Here is an 18,939-nt window from a genome sequence, read left to right as displayed (position 1 = left end):
ACAAGGCTCTTAGAATGTAATTAAATGAATAGCATCTTGCTTACTAGCTTTGACTTCTCTGAGACTTACTGGAAGCACACATTACTGAAATGTTTGATTGGGTCTTAGTCATAGTCAGAAAAAAGGTTATCGCCTGTGCTGAAATCATCAGAGGAAGATCATCAATGCATAAGAGGTGCCTAATCATCTTTTTTTCTCATTCTGGATATACCAAACTCCTGCAAGGAAACTATGATAAAGCCAGTGTTGAACAGACTTCATGTACAGTGTGTGAGCACAGAGGATTTTATTGTTGTTTATTGTTTATTGTGAACAAAGAGAGATTTACAGAACCCATATGTTGATAGAATTAACGATGTACATACATTTAAAAAATACATTGTATGTACATATTTGTAACATATGTTCTATTTTTTTAATGTATAGGTTGTAGTAAGCTAAATCACAAAAGCAGCCTCCTGTAGTGGATGGAAAAAAACAAATGTTAATTTGCCATTTATGAACATAATGTAATATTGGAAAGACATGTTAGGTTTTCTTTGTCATGATGGGTATTTTCCATGAGAGGAATAAAGCCTGATTGTAAATTAGTTTCAAGGAAACACAGGCTTGTACATCAAGCTGGGCAGTCATCTGCAATGGGCAACTGCTTTGGAATCTCTATGTTCCTGTGCTACTCGGTCGTTAACCATTTTGAGTGAGAATCTAGTGACAATCGGTAATTAAATAGTGAATAGTCCGCCCTCTGAGTGCTTTTCATGTAACGTGAGTGCTCTGAACACACCCCTGAACACCTGCACAAATCATTCCCCAGGCTTCAGCAATTAAGAAACAGTTTAGGTAACAGAGCATCCTTTGTTCTTGTGCTCATACTTGTATTGTGTAAGTGTATTTTCTTCAGAACTGATAACTGATTCCCGACTCTTTATCTAGACAAACAGGTAGGACAGTTTGATTTTATCTTCAGGTCTGTGGTTGGCTCCAGCTGAATCATAAATTTGTTTGACCTAATTTTAGATTATTTATTATTTTTCACTACAAGGACTTATAATTTTGGTACTGCATTGAGGCACAGGGGTTAGTATTGCAGCCTCACAGCACTGGGGCTCTGAGTTCAATTCTGGACCTGGGGTACTATCTATATAGAGTTTGTATGTTTTCCCCCTGTTTGCATGGGTTTCCTCTATGTGCTTTGGTTCCCTTCCACAGTGCAAAGACCTACTGCTACTACTGAGACTACTGAGAAAACTCGCCCCAGGTGTGAGTGTGTGTGTGTCTGGGTTTGTCTGTGTGTGCCCTGTAACAGATTGGCATCTCACCCAGTTTTGTGCCCTTTTGTTTGCTGGGAAAGGCTACAGCTTTCCTGTGACTGTACTGGATAAGGATTAGAAAATGAATGAATGAATTGACCATAGAGTTTTACACATGGTTAAAACCAGGTATATTATTATATATTGTTATACAGTAATGATCAGATCTGTGCATTTAAAAAATGTTTATGGAAGTTTTGAAAAGGTTAAGAGTCAGAAAAAAAATTACAGTTCTGGAAAAATGAATGCATTCAAATACCAGTATTGAACCAGTATTGATTCACATTTCAAGGTATTTTGGGTTTGTAAATTTAGAAAAAATAATTAAATCATTGTATTTTCAGCAGTATACTACAATGTAAGCATACGGCTAAGAACAGCCAGGAAAATCTTTCTAGACTACATAGCAATCCCAGTAGGTATGCATCTGAAACTCCCAATTGAAATGACTAAAACTGAAATTATAAAATCCCAATAGTGCATTTTATAACCCATCTTGATGAAAAGTGTGACAGACTGTGACATATTTCAGCAGAATTGAAATATTGTCTTGGGATAGAATCAACCATGACTTTTCAAAGCATGACTGCTATCCAAATGCATTATTTGAATATGTAGTTTCACATGCAGAATAAACTATAAGATAAATGTTATGTAATAACTGTAATATTTAATTCTTATAAATATTATTCATATTGTCAATACTTCAGAGGATTCTAAATACCATAATCAAGTCTTCTCTGTTCAAAACTAAAATAACTTAGTTCTTTTAGCCTGTCAGTGAACGACATTCCTTTAAGGCTGTGCCACTCTTCTTTAGACTGAGAGCAACAATATCTCTTTTATACAGGTAACTTCCTGTTGGTCTTGCTGTGTTTCAGGGTGATTAGGGTTAGGGTAAGGGACGTGCATTTCAAAGGGAATCATCTATTATCTGCTCTATTTTCTCAGCAACATTTAAACAACTGATACACCTCAAAATGGAACAACTGTAGGTCTGTTGAAATTCCTACAGGGAAATAAATAATAAAGCACCTAAACATAAAAAGCAAGTATCCTGAAAGAATTGCAAAGGCCTTTGTTATCTAGAAGATAAACAGTTTATAATTTTCAATAATAACAATAAGAAGAAATCAGTATTTTATTTGGGCTTGATATTATCAGGTTTATCCGTTGTTGTCTGGGCAGCCTATGTTAATGTAACCATGTACTCTTAAAGTGGGGTCTTATAAAATGTCATGCACTCAATGACCATTTCAATAATGATTTTCACTAAGAAATTACATGCAGCACATTATTAAGCAATTTTTCCATTTCTGACATTTTTAAAATATGCATAAAAGAGGGTATTTTGTAAATCTGGTAGTTGTATTTTTGTGAAGGAGGACTGAGAAATGAAGGGTTAAAAGGTAACTTTGGTCTCTTAATAGTAGAAAAAAATGCAAACATGCTTTTTTGGCTCATTTGTATAGCATGCTATAGAATAACACAGAGCAATGATTCTGTGTGGATAACATAAAACTTTTTTAAGCAATGGAGCTTATGTTTCAGTTTGTCCTTGTTCAACAGAAATCAATATAGAAACTGATAAAGCACTGCAGCCCTGCGAGGAGGAAATGTCTATTGAACATTCTTGTGGAAGCCACAGGGATAATGGATTAGTACAAGGTGCGTGTGGTGCATCCTTTCACAAATGCTACCGAAAAGGTATTGTTCATGTTAGATATAATGCAATAAGAATTAAACATTTTAAATTAGACTAACAGCACAAATACTAATAAGTCTACTATGGTACAATGTACTCTACTAAAACTAATACACTAATATAATGCACTGCTACTAACATTAGTTATAGTGTTGATGTCTTCATATTTGACAATGGTACAATTTATTCTTTGGGTATAATTGTTGTGATTTTATGTAGTCTTATGTACATATAGTATTGTAACAAGGAATGGGGAAATGAAAATATATCATGATACATATTGAAAAGTTTAATTCTGAGTGAATTGCTTGTCATGTTCAAATTATTGTATACTTTCACTTATAAAACCCAGTCATTGATATTTTCTCTGTGGCCAAGTCATCTCACTTGGTTCACCTTCATGACTTTTGTTAATACTGTAACTATCAATATTCTGGTAAACAATTCCAGATTTTAAATCAGAGTGAAATACAGTACAAGTAATGAATGAATACATACAGACAATTTAGGTTTTTGAAGTTCACATGCCACAGTATACTCATAATATTCCACAGTGCTTATTTACTTTAGCCATGCAAAAACAGTGCACTTAGACAACAGAGAGTTAAAGCTGAGCATTATATACTATATATTTACCAAAGCTTGTAATAGTGATTGACTACAATTTCCAGAAATTAATAAAAATAATCAAAGATACTGGCAAACCATACAAAGGAGCATCATCTTTCTTGTCAAGGGCAGGTGTAAGCCAATTTAGTGATCAGTATATACTGTATATAAAAAAGCTGCAGCAGGCTGTCAATAAAGCTGATGCTGCTAGTCTGTTCAGTCAAAAAAATAGACAAAAAGAATTTTTCTCTGATTACAGCATGCTGTTGCCATGGTTTTGAGCATCATTAACAGCACAGATAGAAATGTGAATCACGATGGGTGTCTTTGGGAACCAAGGGTTTTTTCAGATCACAAGTCTATGTTTGAAAGACACTGAAAAATGAAGTGGAATGCAAATATCGTGTTGACATTAGAATACAGATATGTATTTGTGTACACAGTTAAAATTAAAGGAGCTTTTTACGACAATGCTTTACAAGTGAAATATATCAGTGAATACAATGTTGTTGACATTGTACTTCAGTTGTACTTAGGAAACCATTACCCTTTCTACTGGAGTGCACATTTTCCTCTCAGTCCGAAGGCTGCAGACAGCTTTCAGAATACCTGAAACAATGTAACTAACTGAAGTAAGAGAACCATGTGAAAATCTACATGTTCTGAGTATTTTTTAAGTGTTTTTTCTTGTAGCCTAGAAAAGAGTGAAGGAGATGATAAATAAGCTACAGTATAAAGACTACAAATGTCATGCTCCCCAAAGTTTAATAATACACCACAACCATTTAGTAAAGGATTCAAAACTGAATGAGGATTGGAGAAAAGGGGATTGAAGTAGACGTCAATTTTTTAAATTTTTTTAATTTAAACTCTCAAATTCAAATTCAAAAGAACCAGAGTGATAGGTCCTGCCCTTTAGTATCTTCACAATGATAAAGACAGTTGAACAATAAAGAAGAAACGTTTCTCTCTTAAAAAGATCACCAGTGACCTGGCAGAAAGTGAAAAGAAACAGAAAAGGCTTTCAAAATTAAGTGGACACAAATCCTCTTAATATGAAAACAGTTCAAACTGTATTATAAAACATTCACCATGCATAGGTGGCAATGTGCATTAAAACAAATTAATTTGTCAGTCTCAGGTAAACCAGAACTAATGAAGAGTGCTTTATCTAATAAAGTGCAAGTATCAGCAATTAAACCTATACAGGCAAACAATAAATACAATAAATAAACAATACCATGAAGAGATACTAAAAGCTAAAACAGAGTGTGAAGGAAGCAACTAAAAACCAGGAATATTTGATAAAAAAAATGGCAAATGTTAATGGTTTAGGTCATAGTGTCACAATCATAGATACAGAACAAGTAGTAGATAATGTAAAAGTGGCTGAAAAAGAAAATGTAAAACAACTGTGAGAGTTACAGTAATAGACTCAGTCAAGTTTCACAGCTGTTCATTAAAGGAGAACACACAGTATAAATCATTGTGGAAAACATTATTTGCTGTTTAAACCAGATGCATTTTAAGAAAGTCATTGATCTTGCTCGCTTAATACTGCCACCTGTTTCTTATGATTAAACAGTAGCTTCAAAAATCAGGTACTTCTCACTGAACCCTGAGAGGACCAAAGGAGTGAGGTTTGAAAGTATCAAAACGGCATAAAATAGACATTAGACCATGAAGCTCAAAAAGGCAACTAATAGACAGTTATGGACAGATGAAAAAATAATAACATTTTTAGTTTTAGAAACAATGTGAGTGAAGAAAAGCAACTGAAAACCTTAATATTAAGGTTTGTAGTTCTTCTTTTACAAATGCAGGAGAAGCAGAAAACAGTGTTTAAAATAACATTAATTAAACACAACTCACATGAAGGCTACTTGGATGAAGGATTAATTTTAACATGTTAATGGCTGTGAACACATAACCAGACTAATCTTCCTTTTAGCGTTATTGAGAACAAGCGTGCAAAACAAAATTAGGCATAAAAAGCAAGGAAAACCAAGCTTAGATGAACTTTTCTTTTGAGGAGCTTAATGAGATTTTATAAAAGTTAAAATTCTATACTGATTTTTGTCTTTTCTGTTTCTCTTGGTGGCTCCATAACTGTGTACACCTTTAGGTGTATATGTTGTGATACCTAGGGGAACATGTTCATCACTTAGGCACACCAAATAAAAGCTGTGAAGGTCCCGACACACAGATGGTGTTTTGTTGTTTTATAAATACCTGAAACTAAATTAACCTAGCTTGAACCTAGGCTCCTAAGTGCCTTTGAGTTCCCAGTCTAAAATACAGGACAGCTACTCTGACTCGGTATGCTTGAAACACTGTTTTCTAAATTAAACCAACAGATCTTCTCCACACTCATGGCCCGTTGGCCATAACAGCGTTTGTTTCTCAAATCAGTTGCTTCTCCGGTCCTAAGTCTCCAACTATTCAAATTCCTCTACCAGTCCTAAGCACCATTTCTGAAGCAGTCCTGTAGCATCATCAGTAGAGTTGCCTTCTCTCACCTTGCACTTCCCAATAGACTCACTTTACCAACTCAGTAGTAGATTAATAAAGAAACAGGACACGTTGGCTAACACAGTTTTTGAGTGGTGTTCTTTTTTACAAAAAAGTTTAAAAAAATGGATTATGCTTCAGGGAAACCACAGTTCTTTGAGGATAATGCCCCTTGCAGCTTCACAATGCATAGAGACACACATTTGTTACTTTCTAATGTTGATGTTAAGGTTTTATGGAGCTGAGTTTTCAACTCTAAACTTGCTGAAATATTTTAACAAGGATGTTGTGCAAACATAAATCAGGTGAAAATCTTCTGTGTTTTTGTTGGCATGTCATCTAGAACTACATTACTCATTGTAAATTTTGGAAGAAATAAAAATAAACAATACTCATTTATTTATTTAGTTTCTTACATAGTGTTAATACTCCTGCTGTGACAGTTAATTTTCAGTTATTGTCCAAATCAATTGGAACATACCACAATACAATATACACTTGATATCCTTAAACACATTTTTTATGCTTACATATCTTGAAAGATTGTACCATTGTCACAGGGGTTGAAGGTATAAAGTGAAACAATTTTATGAATTTGACGTGACATTACTGAAAACATGAAATGTCTTTATCTTTCATTCACCTAATTAATGACTTAATCACTTACCATTTTTTCTGATTTTTTGAAGGATAGTTCTCTAGTGCCATGAATGCTTTGAATGCTCACCCAGTCAGCACATTTTTTTATTCAGCATTTTGCAGCAAATGGTACAAGAACGAAGACACATACATTTTCTGTGTTATACCCGTATGTGTCTGGAAAAACCATTTGATGACAGACTCATATAAAACAGAATGCAAAGGAAACAGTTTGTTGAATTTGAATTACTTTATTAAAGTAACTGTAATACTGTATGCTGACAAAACAATTCTAGAAAAAAAACATTTAAAGTATTCCTCTTTCAGTTTGGTTATTATTGCCATAGATGTAGATACATCATTGTGCCACCAGCAAAGAAACTGGCAGCTGATCATTCCATACTGGAATGATTACTCCTCAGCACTGAATTAACCCCTACTTGTTCCTTTTTTGAGATAGAGCCATGTGCCCCTTTTTGGATACAGTACATGACAACACATATTAATTTCCAATCTCAAAGTCAAAGGCTGAGGCAACATGGTTGCCCTAATCGTTTATTAGTGCCAATACATTGTGCAGCTAGTATGAGCTGGTGTCAAGTTCTAATAGAAGGTGTGTCGTTCATTACAAAGTGTGAGCAAGCTATATGACATGCATATATTCTTTAATACTAGTGCTTCTGCAATGCTATACATTCAGATCATTTTACTGTATTGGCATCTTCACTTTAATGTTGTGTATAAAGGTATCAGGCACTCCATTTTACATGTCAATCATAATGCAAAATGTAACCAGACATTCAAGAGGTCTGGTCTCAGTCCAATTCTCAATCTTTGTGGGCCACATTGCTTCTGCTTTTGTGCTTTACTCTAAGGTTAATTTTTAATTTAATTAGTCATAATTACAATATTTCTCAAGTTCTTAGTAGATTACAGTTTAAAGAGACTTTAAAAAGACTTAAAGAGGTTCTCCAGATACCAGATTTGAGGCAACCAATGTTTTTAAATGGAAAACTCCAATAGTGGCAGTGGTGTACACTGGGCTATGAATGTAACCTCATAGCTTTTAACAAAAATGATCAGTTAAACCTATGGAGCTGCTTCACTGGATTTATAGAAAGTTCTTTTAGTAGACCAGCAATGGAAAAGAAAAATATTTGACCAACAGTGAAATGGAAAACAAGCTAATTAGGTGCCCTTGAATTGTACTCATGTATTATACTATAATATATAATATAATTGTACTTATATTCATTATTCAGATAGTTACCCTACCGAATAGATAGAGAAATCATGTTTACAATGACAGCTGAAGCACCGTAAGATCTATGTAATTTAGATTCTTAATGAAAATAAAAAAATCAGATTTGGTAATTGATGGAAAAAAAGTAAAGCACAGTAGAGTAATGACATAAACAATTTGATTAAATAAACTGAATGATTATTCTACACAGAAGTTAGAGGATTTGCTTCCTGCAGATTTCTGTTTAAGCTAATAAAGTGTTAAAAAAGAAATATAGTGGTGACAAAGTAATAACAGAAGCAATAAAGAATTGCCAGGTTTATGTACATTAGATCTTGAGGTAAGGACATTTCATTTAATTAAATGTACTGCATGCCTCAGCAGTAAATTAAAAAGGCACAATCTGTTTTATGTTTATGTTGGACAAGACTATGGGTACACCCAGCTGTGAGATAATCTGTATGTGCTGCTCTTTAATTGAGTGCATACTTTAAAAAGTAATTAGTAGGACTCATGTGCTTAGATGTGCTTAGACAATTTTAAAAAGCAGAGGGGAGAGGAACTTGTTTTATATTTTGACAAAAAAAAATGATTTCATGTTTCATTTCACCCTACCTTATTTTGAAATATTATTTTACCTGCCAATCCTTATTTCATTTATTTGTTCATTTATGTTCTGTCTGTGTCTCTTTTAGGTTTTGTTTTGTTTCATAACACTCCAGTGGATGGTTTGATGAAATAAGCAATGAGAGAGCCCTAATGCACTGGGTGGTTGGAACTGTAAGCTGCACACTAGAGAGAGGAAGTGCTGTTTTAAATGTTGGTCATGTGTAATTTGTATTTGTGTGTCATTTTGAATTAATGTTTTTTTTAAATCTTTTTTATTTTGCACAATAAAAAGGGCCTACAGTTCTTCTGATACTCAGTGGCATTAATCAATATTTTAATGAAAACCTTTAACTGGGGTAGTATGTAAAATCAAAAGCATTTTTTATTCATTCTCAATTATCTGTATGCCATATTTCATATTTCACTCTTTTCTACTGAAGCCAATTTGTTTCAGAAAGGGTTGAAATGTGGTGATTTGATCAGGTGAGAACTCTTCTGCAAACTGGCTTTGTTACAGACAACCGGCAAAACATTTCAAAAGGATACATTTGATTCTGCTGTGCCTGCTCGGGTTGTTTTTTTTCCAAGTAACAGAGTTGTTAATGCTTGCTTCTCAGCTTTTTTTTCTCGGTCCCAGACAATTGCTAGGCCAAGGCTAGGATATGTGAGAGGTGGATACTGCAGACTGAATAGAGAAACAGTGTTGGTGGCATCAGAGCTACAGCTGTTGTTTGAGAAACAGCCACAGTAAGAGACTCCTGATAGAAAGGTAACCCTTAGTATGCAGAGGAAGAATTCCAAAAACTAATGACATGTTAAATGCATTTTACTATGGATAAAGTATGTCTGTGAAATAGTGAATTACAAATGCATGTTGGGGAAAAAACTGGACAGTTTACTTGACCATGCCATTTATCTTTCTCAATCCCTTCGGGATCAATAAAGTCTTATCTTTATCTATCTAAAGGTAGGCCCTTTGAGTCTGTTGTGTTACGTGCTGCAAAGTCAGTAACTATACAGTAAATTAATTGTAACAAATACCAGTTTTATATTATCCGTATTATTCATATTAAGATGGGAGGCCATTATCTCCCACCACAGTAATAATCACAAAATTCATAATGGGCTACAATTAGAGCAACTTTAAATATTAGGCAAACATCTATATGTAGTTCTAAGGAAAATAATCGTATGTAGCTTAGTCATTTTTTTAGTGATTTCAAGAAAAAAAATGTTCTGGTTTTAAACGTGCTTCAGAGTGATAATGCCATTTTCTTAATCCACTTGGGTGACAACTCAGGTGGGACAGGAAAAGCAGGCAGAATCATTTTGAGGCTCTGGTCTGGACTGAAAATGGGGATTAAGATAATAAATAGAGATTAATATACCAAAATCAAAATCTTTAAATTGCATTTATTCTTCTCTTCTTTTTCCTTCCTTGTTTTTTTTCATCTTTAATTTTTGTTAGCATTAGTTGAAGAGTATGAGACAAAACTGAAACATAACATAAGCTGTAATATAATTTGTAATGGTCATTGTCTAATCACTGTATACTCCAAAACAACTCTCTGTTGATGTCAAAGATCATTCTTCTCAGTGCAGTTTCCTAACCAGTGTAAAGATGGCTGTAGTGTGTAACAGTATTTACTGTAACATAACGTAAGAACAAATGGTTAATTGGGAGGTACAGTAATAAAGCCTACGAAGGTGAGGGGACCATTTGGTAGTTAATGGTGAATTGATCCAAGAATGTCATCCAGCTGTTTCTTGAAGATGATACCCTGGCGTCGTTCAGCAATATGACTAGGTTGCTTGTTTCACACGCCCACAACCTTTGGGGCAAAGAAGTGCCTCCTGTTCTCAGTTTTAAAAACATTTATTCCAGTAATGTTGTCTAGTTTGTGTTTCACTGAGGTTCTGACTCAGTGTAAAGTGTAGCATCTGTGGAAACACAAAAAACTCCTGTTGGGAGCACCTCAGTGGATGTGGTCTCATAAATCACAAAGTAGCAACATTTGGGTAGTGCATTTTGTGCAGAATCAAAGAAATGAGGATGCTCAGGGCTCTCTAAAAAGGATGTTTACAAGCAAATTACTTAACAAAGCAAATTTTACTTTAATGAGGTGTTAACCGAGTTGCCCATTTTTGTGGTTGGCCATCATGGCTGGAAAAGAAAAAAAAGAAAGTTCCTCATTTGTAATACTTCATATTTCTGTCATTTCTATGTTTTCCTGCAAACAAAGGACCAGTTAAATGTGTTAATTCCAGGATGCAGTATAACTAGTTTTGCTTCTTAAATGAATTTATATACTACCCTTTTAAATGATGAGTAACTGAAGACGAAGGCTCTTTGAATAATTATGTGAAATGTCACATGGAAGCATATCCATTTTAACATTCACAGTGCCTATATTAACAAAATTTGTAAATCATGAATTGTGTATGCTGGTTAAGAAAAGATATTTCCTAGGGTAAAAGAGTGTAAAGATACAACCATCATCATTTAACAGCTGGATCAGTGAATATGCATTTGTGTACTTATAATTACGTCACTGTCTTTTGTCTTATGATGTACTGTATTAAGCAATTTTCTTTTCTTTATGTTGAGCTTTGGACATAGGGAACAACATGTACATAAAAATGATCTAAAACATAATGATATATGACCTAATAAATTAAATATTGCTTTTGGATTTGAATCTGAAAAAGATGAATTCGCTTTATGCTGTTTTGCTCTGTCTCTAAGCTACTACTATTAAATACATTGTTATACTTTCAGGAAGCCGTGTAATAGCTTACTTCTTAAACTTGAGAAATTTCAAACAAGAAACATTTATTTCTCTTTTCTTGTAGTATTTCAATTCTCCCTAGAATTATATTTTTTAAAATATGAATTTATAGCAGTTGACAGTAGCCTGAAATGCAGGATTACTGGTCATTACAATAAAACCCAAGAACGCAAACTGCATAAATATGAGTCTTTTTACTACTTTGTACTGAAAAATAATATAATTACTTGTTTGAAAATAGACAAAAAGAGAAAAATAATTAAACAGTAGATTATTTTAATATTGAAATTAATTTGTATATCCCATGAGACTTGTAATTAATGAAATTTGATTTTCGGTAGTCCCGTTATATTAAGAGATATTGTTTTGTGTTTCATAATTCAAACAACAGACTGCTTTTGCAGCTGTAGTTTCAGTTAAGAAAGTTGTCCTTATGATGTGTCTAAGAAAAATACATACCGCAGTTATTTTAGCCCATATCAAGAGGCAAATCAATGAAACAACCAGATCATTGAAAGATATTAGGTACTTCATGACACAAAAAAATGAGACTTCTAAACAGTTTAAGGTTTTCCTCTAAAATGTAATAAATCGGAGTTTTGTAATTGATTGTATTCTAAAATATGAATTTATAGTTCTAATGTAATTTATATGAAGTATAATGTATAGCCCTTAACCAAATCTTTCTGGCCCTTTCTTTTTAAAAAGGGAAGCCTGCGGAATGATGATGTTGTAGAGACATTTGTTCAAAAAGAATACACTCCTTTACTTATTTTAGGCAACATTTAAAAAGTAATTTTTGAGGGCTTTATTGTGTCTAGCAGGTATGGGTTTGATCAATACTGTAGTTTGCACCTTCAGATCCAAATGCCTTACAATGCAAACTGTCCTGTATATATTTACTGACATAATTCAAATATTATTACAAAACACAATTAAAAACATAAGATTATTGCAAAATAAATTAACCTAACTCAAATATTTAACAGTGAAATCATTAGCACCAGGAACTGTTTATTTTAACACTGAATGTTTAACTTTATTCTAATAAGCAAAAATGGGATGAACTTTTCCACAGTTTTCTACTGTGTAACATTCTTGGCAAATGCTGTTTAGCTCTAAATTTTTATACCCATATGTAAAAGTAATTGCCTGCAAAGATTTGTAAACATTTTTCTTCTAAACTAATAAAACATGTCTATAAAAATGATTATGTTGTGTATGTCTCTGTTGCAGTATGTTATGGGTGTGTGTGTTTAAAAATTCTCTTTGCGTTTAGCATATTTGTGATGTCTTAACATGTTACAAATGCAAAATATCAAATCTGCTGCTGTACAGTAGGAATATGTTCTTTGCTCAATGGATTTGATTCATTTATTTGTATGGTATTAATTTCCTTGATCCCCTTTAAAGCACATTGGGCTTCATAGCGATTAATGTTTGGTTAACAATGCTGTTTTTTGAGAATAAAATACCCACTCTTTTCTGTTATTTCATTAATGGCAGATATTGTATTTATTTGGAAAGCCATTCCTTGGCTTGTATTGTAAAGAGTTCCTATTGTCGCATATATTTTTCCCTGTTCTCATTATTGTGTGTAATGTGATGGGCTGTTAGATTGGACAATCACAAAATTAGGGGATAGACAGTGGCTCTGCTTGAAGGTGCAGCATTTATCTGAAAATCACTTGATTTTTTTTCTGTTCAAACGAAATGGAATGTGAAAAATATTTTTAAGTGGTTTCTACTGTATACAATATATTGTAACAGGGCAGCAAAGGCAAACCTACATGGATGGAGGGTTCTTAAAAGCCATATAAATGGTTAAATATCTTTACCAGGTTATTGGAGAGATGTGTGAGTTAAGTGTGTGTGAGTTATGAGCACACATTTGCACGTACGAACCAAGCTACACAGCTGCATTATATCCAGTATACTGTAACTCCAGAGTGAGCAGACTATAGTACCTTATACACAACTTTGATAAGACCAGTGCTATTGCTATAACTGAATCTAATATAGTGATGCAATCAATATAGAATTTATAAAATATTTTTTCTCATTTAATTTCTAACCAACCTTATGCCTTATTAAATGTGTTCTACATTGTTACACAGTATTACAGAACTACACTAATGAAATTATGGATTTACAATGTGAATGTTTGAAAACAACAGCTACAGTAATTAAGTAATTAAGGTGTGTACAGTATATGCATCCAGTACTGATTTTATCTTTTGTGCAGATTACATATTGTAAGTATTATCACAGAAATACTTTGTGTAAACCTGACTTCCTGTTAACATTGTAGTAAAATATTTTTCATCCAGAAGTAAAAGACAGATTGTGGCAGGTACTGGACTCCATGAGTTTCACAGTGTGCTTCTGAAAGGGCCTATGCTTGGCAATGTGATCGATTAATAGTGTGTCTACTTCCTTTTAACCTACTGTGAGAAAGAAACAATTGAAGAGCCCTGTGTAGAGTCTTAAAGAAACAGAACCACTAATTATGTAGGTTCAAGCGGTATATATATAAATTTATGTTTCAGCATTCAGATTATCTAAAACTCCTGCTTAGGAGCATCAGAACTGATTTCTGAACCATGACGTTAGTCATTTATGGAGAAATCATTTCAAATTAATTGATAATTGAATGAAAAAAGTTTTGTCTTCTCTTGAGAATGTTAGTCCTTGACACACATGATTCTCAGTAATTTATAGCTTTTTATAGTTCACATACACATCAAATATATACAGTACACTAGAAACTATGATGTGATAATAGTGGGAAGGGGTTATTTTTGGCATATTTTTTTCTATTTAAGCTCATCAACCTGTGGTGATCAAAGGTATAGCAGTGCCTCTACAGCTTGTGTCAAATATGTGGTATGTTTGATTGCCAGTAATGATCACCAATAAATTTGTCATCAAACCATGTACAGGTCATGGCGCGCAGACTGTTGCTGGCATAAATGTGTCTATCAAATGCTGCTCATGTGGGCAGTTTTACAGCTAGAATTTATGCAGCAGTTCCAGGATTTTCCTAACTCTAAGTAATTGGAAAAGCATTTAATGAAATTGCTTGCAATAATGGCAGGTTGCTAATTAATGTGGGGTTGGAGGAAAGGAATGCAGGAGCGTTACTCTGGGGAAGTGTGTAGCAATTCCATGTGAAAACCATTCCGAAACTATCTTGTGCTGTTGTTACCATTATCATCAATTTGAAACATGCGTTACTCTTAGTACTCGAATTGTGTCAGGTGCCTGTCACCAACAATATTAATGTATTCAAGTTAGCATTCTCAGGTTAGTATCAGTACCATTAATGTGATTATAATGGTGTGCTGGTGGTTAAAAGGTCAGTGCTACATGCAGGACAGAGCTGTCACTGTGTCATGTCTCAAAAAAATAGGCAGGTCCATGACATTAATAAGCAAATTGCTTGTTAATTAAAAAAATGTTTCTTCAATTAAAAAAAAAAACAATTTCTGTAATTAATTTCACACCCAGAGTATGGAGACAAGAAGACAATAAGATATATTGCTTTACTTGCCTTCCTGGGGATGAATAAAGGATTTTAAATTCTATAAATCTGAAGATGGAACCACTCCAAGCTGTGCTCTGTAATTTTAAACAAAACTATATTTTTTAAATGAAAGTAATAACATTATAATGAATGCAACTCCAAAAGGCTTACATTGTCTTGCCAATTCGCTTACACGCTTGGGTTAGGCTGTAAATATTGCTTACATAATTGAAATCCTGTGACAGGTTGGGTATTCTATTTTCTTCATGTTGCTTATTGGAGTGCCCTCTTTAACGGTCAACACTAATTTGTTATTCTAAACAAAATCAATAGTTCACATCCTTTCTTACCTTAAATTGTCTGCAGTGTTTAAAATATTAAACGGCTATGTTACTGCTCATGGGGCAGGGCGAGGCACTTTTACAATAAGGAAAAAGTGAATCTGGCTGTTTATGTGAAAGGATCAGTTTGAATTGATTACAGATCATCAGCATGTTGCTACCAGTAGCCTGATTAGTTCTGGTCTATATAGAAAAAAAGAAATTAAGAAGTAGCAAGGTTGATAAGGTTAGTATGTGTATTTACAGTATACACAGATTTTTCACACTTTTCTACAAGTCACGAAAAAATCACTGAATGATTAAGGTGAGTAAAAATATGTTGGTAAAAATGCATCTCATTTAATGTTTTAATGTATTATGTTACAATGTTATCATTGTATGAATTTATCTTTAAATTAGGATATTATTAGGTAATATTAAAATACTATGTGTATACATACATAATTTAAATTAGAGGCTAGTACTATGGCAATTTAGTTAGCGTTCATGTGGGTTTTTTACAAGGGACTGCAGTTTCCTCTCATCTCCAAATTATATGGTGGTTCGGTTACTCTGTGTCTCCAAATTGTCTCTGTGTATGTATACTTTGCAATAGACTGGAATCCCATCAGTAGCATGATTTGTCTTTGCAGCCTCTGCTTCTAGTGCTTCTAGGATAGACTCTGAGGTGCTGTGAATTTAAAAGCATTTTCTTTACTCAGTTTCAGGTCCATAGCATTATTGTTTTTTTTATGTAGCTTCTTTATTTCTGAATTTTCAAACCCTTGGAAGAGTCAGAGGAATGCAGAACATAGTGGCCCATGGGTAGAGTGAAGTGGCTCTTGGAGAACTGAGAATTTCAGCATCTTTCAGTAAATCTTTCAGCTGTTCAGTAAAATACAAATAAAATATCGAGTTAGCATTGACAAACCATGAATACACATTCAGGAATTATGTTTTACCTACAGTATTTGCAGGTTCATTTGAGAATTATAAGTTTGTACAGAGATTTATACAATTGTATATCTCCTAAAACAGATTATATATACAGTAGAGAGAGATAATTAATTTATTATTCAGTAGGAATAACAGCACCAAAGAATTTAAGCTTATTGAAAGGTTTATTGAGTGTTTTAGTTCACAATAAAATTTGGCTAAACCCGCTTGGCCAGAGGACATGCAGACTGGGGAGTGACCAAGAGGCAGTTGGAGAGGTGGAGATGCAAAAAGATGTACTGCGTGTGAGGGACAGGAGGACATTACGTACAGTATTTATAATAGTTTAGGTGAGGAAATGACGTCAAGAGTGATTATAAATTACTGACAGCTGAGGTTGATTGAACTTCATCCCTCTCAAGCTTTAGTTATAAACTTCATTTTGTTCTTCATTAATTAATTATTTGTTCACATATTAACGAATTATTGGCAATTATTACTACTTATGAATTTAAATTATCGCTAATTATTGATTTAAAAGGAAACTATAAGATGTTTAAAATGCTCTAAAGTAAAAAAAAAGGGAAATTATTATCATTCAGTGAATTTGAAATGGGATTTTAAGGATATTGAGATTTAAGGATATTAGACTCCTTGTAATTGCTGGCAATGAAATCCAGCAGTAGAGCTCTGCACCTGCCATCCCTGCTGACTGGCTGTTGAAGAACATAACTGCCAACAGTGGAAATATGGAATGGTACAAGCAGGTTTATAAAACAGTCTTCAAAAAGCACCAGTTAAATAAACTCCGCAGAGCATTTTTTTAGTTCTGATGTCAAAAGAAATTTTGAATCATTCTAAAAGGTGATATGAAGGGAAATAGTATTTTTAAAAGGAAATACCTCAGTTTTCTTAGAAATAAAGTGCTCTGATTTTTTTTGGCAAGCCTAATGATATGGTAAGCAAGAAACAAATTATAATTGCCATAAAAATAATTCATTTTTATTGACTTTTAGTTAATTGAATGCTGAAAGTTATATATTGGAAGTTTTTTATTGCATAATTAAAACATTTTGGTTAATTCTATTATTTTAATGTTGAATGTAACATTAATAACCAAATCCTATTTTCTAATTAATCAAATATGTACTGTATCTGTTTTTTAATCTATTATCTATTAGTTCATAAATACAACATTTAAATATTAGCACATGTATTGTGAGTAAAATACTGTATCTTTTATTTTACACTGCTGAAAACAAAATATATGTTTTTCTGATATCTTGAAACTAAAATTAGAGTACAATTACTAACCTTTAGTTCTTTCCTGTCTTATCTGAAATAAAGATGAAAATCAATATAATATGACAGAGGCCATTACCCCCTTTCAATATGACTATAAGACACAATTAGATGACCCCACTTAATCAAAGGGACAGACTACATAAGGCACTCTTTAAAATACTAATATCAGAGTCCTATGATGGTTAAGTGTCTTATGGAGAAAACTCCACAGTATCTTGTCTGTAAGCATCTACTGTACCTGTGCATTGAATCAAATCCCTGTAATTACCATTTCACACAAGGCTTTAACCATCTATTAAGTTACATAATTTCCATACTATGTTGTGAAAGCTGAATTACTTAACAGACTTAAAAAGTTGTATTGGGAGCTTAAACCAGCAGATTGCCAGGAATGGAAATTAAGGTATTACTTTTTTCAAACTATTAGCAAATATGATTATTGTTTTTAATCTTATAATCTTATACTGTGTGAAGAAGCAAGTCAATAATTTTGCGTTTGTACTGTACATCTTTGTGGAATTCATACAGGAGGTTTTCTTTAAAAAAAGGGCATTATATTTCTGTCAAACTATATTTTACTGAAGTTAGCAGAATGCTTGTATCTTAATTGTTTCATAGCTGCTTAATTAGGAATTCTCATTTGCTGCATTGTTGAACCACAAGCTATATAAAACGGTCTTTAAAAGGGCATTATGATGCTACCTTGATCCACACACACAGCTGTTGCTTGTGGCTGTGCTGCTGACTCCCTTGTGATTTAATTATCCCTGGCCTTGACCAAACCAAGGAGGGAAGGCATAGTGGGTCAAGTTTTTTTAAGATGAACACCAGTTCATAGCTATCAATACACATTACCATCAGTGCTCATTTTCCCTTAATGCTTGATAATGCAATCCAGGTGTAGCTTCCTGTAATATTTGATACATTTAATATATTTTCATATACAGTATTTTATAACACAACATCTGTTAAGTAATGGGTTATGTGTTATGAGAAGAGTAGCAGAAGATACTATGTGTACTGGTCAAATGAAAATAAAGCAGTTTATAAAACACTTACAGCATGTCACTAAGCTTCAATAATTACTACATTGGAAAAGACTACAGTAGAGTGGAATTTCATTTTCAAATACTCTATATGTTCTATTATGTGAGATGACAATTTACACATTAAGTAAAAAGTGTTTAAATAATTTTGCATTTATGTGGTTTACATGTAAGAGGGACCCACTTCATTCACCACTGTAATGGGCCCCAGTACACAACCTAGAAAATTACTTCACCAATTTGAATTAAGGGGGGCAGGGCAGATTGTACAAAATGGAATTTAGCCAAGAAACTGAGATTAACTCCCCCTCCCTTTCAAGCAGTCAGGAAATCAGTTTAACGTCCCATCCAAAGCCTGGTGCTGGTTTTGAAAATGGTGCTCCTGAGGGAA

The 18,939-nt window shown here is 33.4% G+C and overlaps 1 protein-coding gene across 1 annotated transcript in view; it reads left to right on the top strand.

Annotated features, from left to right (window-relative positions):
• ntrk2a (neurotrophic tyrosine kinase, receptor, type 2a) overlaps positions 1-18,939 on the top strand; it is an 85,841-nt gene that overhangs the window by 34,301 nt on the left and 32,601 nt on the right. Inside the window, exon 12 of the mRNA XM_088910294.1 lies at positions 2,880-2,978. Within this exon, the coding sequence (XP_088766420.1) occupies positions 2,880-2,978 (99 nt within the window). The remainder of the gene's footprint in view (positions 1-2,879; positions 2,979-18,939) is intronic.

This window comes from Atractosteus spatula, chromosome 3, assembly GCF_055471065.1.
Source record: "Atractosteus spatula isolate fAtrSpa1 chromosome 3, fAtrSpa1.hap1, whole genome shotgun sequence".
Classification (NCBI taxonomy): Eukaryota; Metazoa; Chordata; class Actinopteri; order Semionotiformes; family Lepisosteidae; genus Atractosteus; species Atractosteus spatula.
The sequence above is the reverse complement of the archived record's forward strand: the minus strand, read 5'-3'. Positions and strand labels throughout refer to the sequence as shown.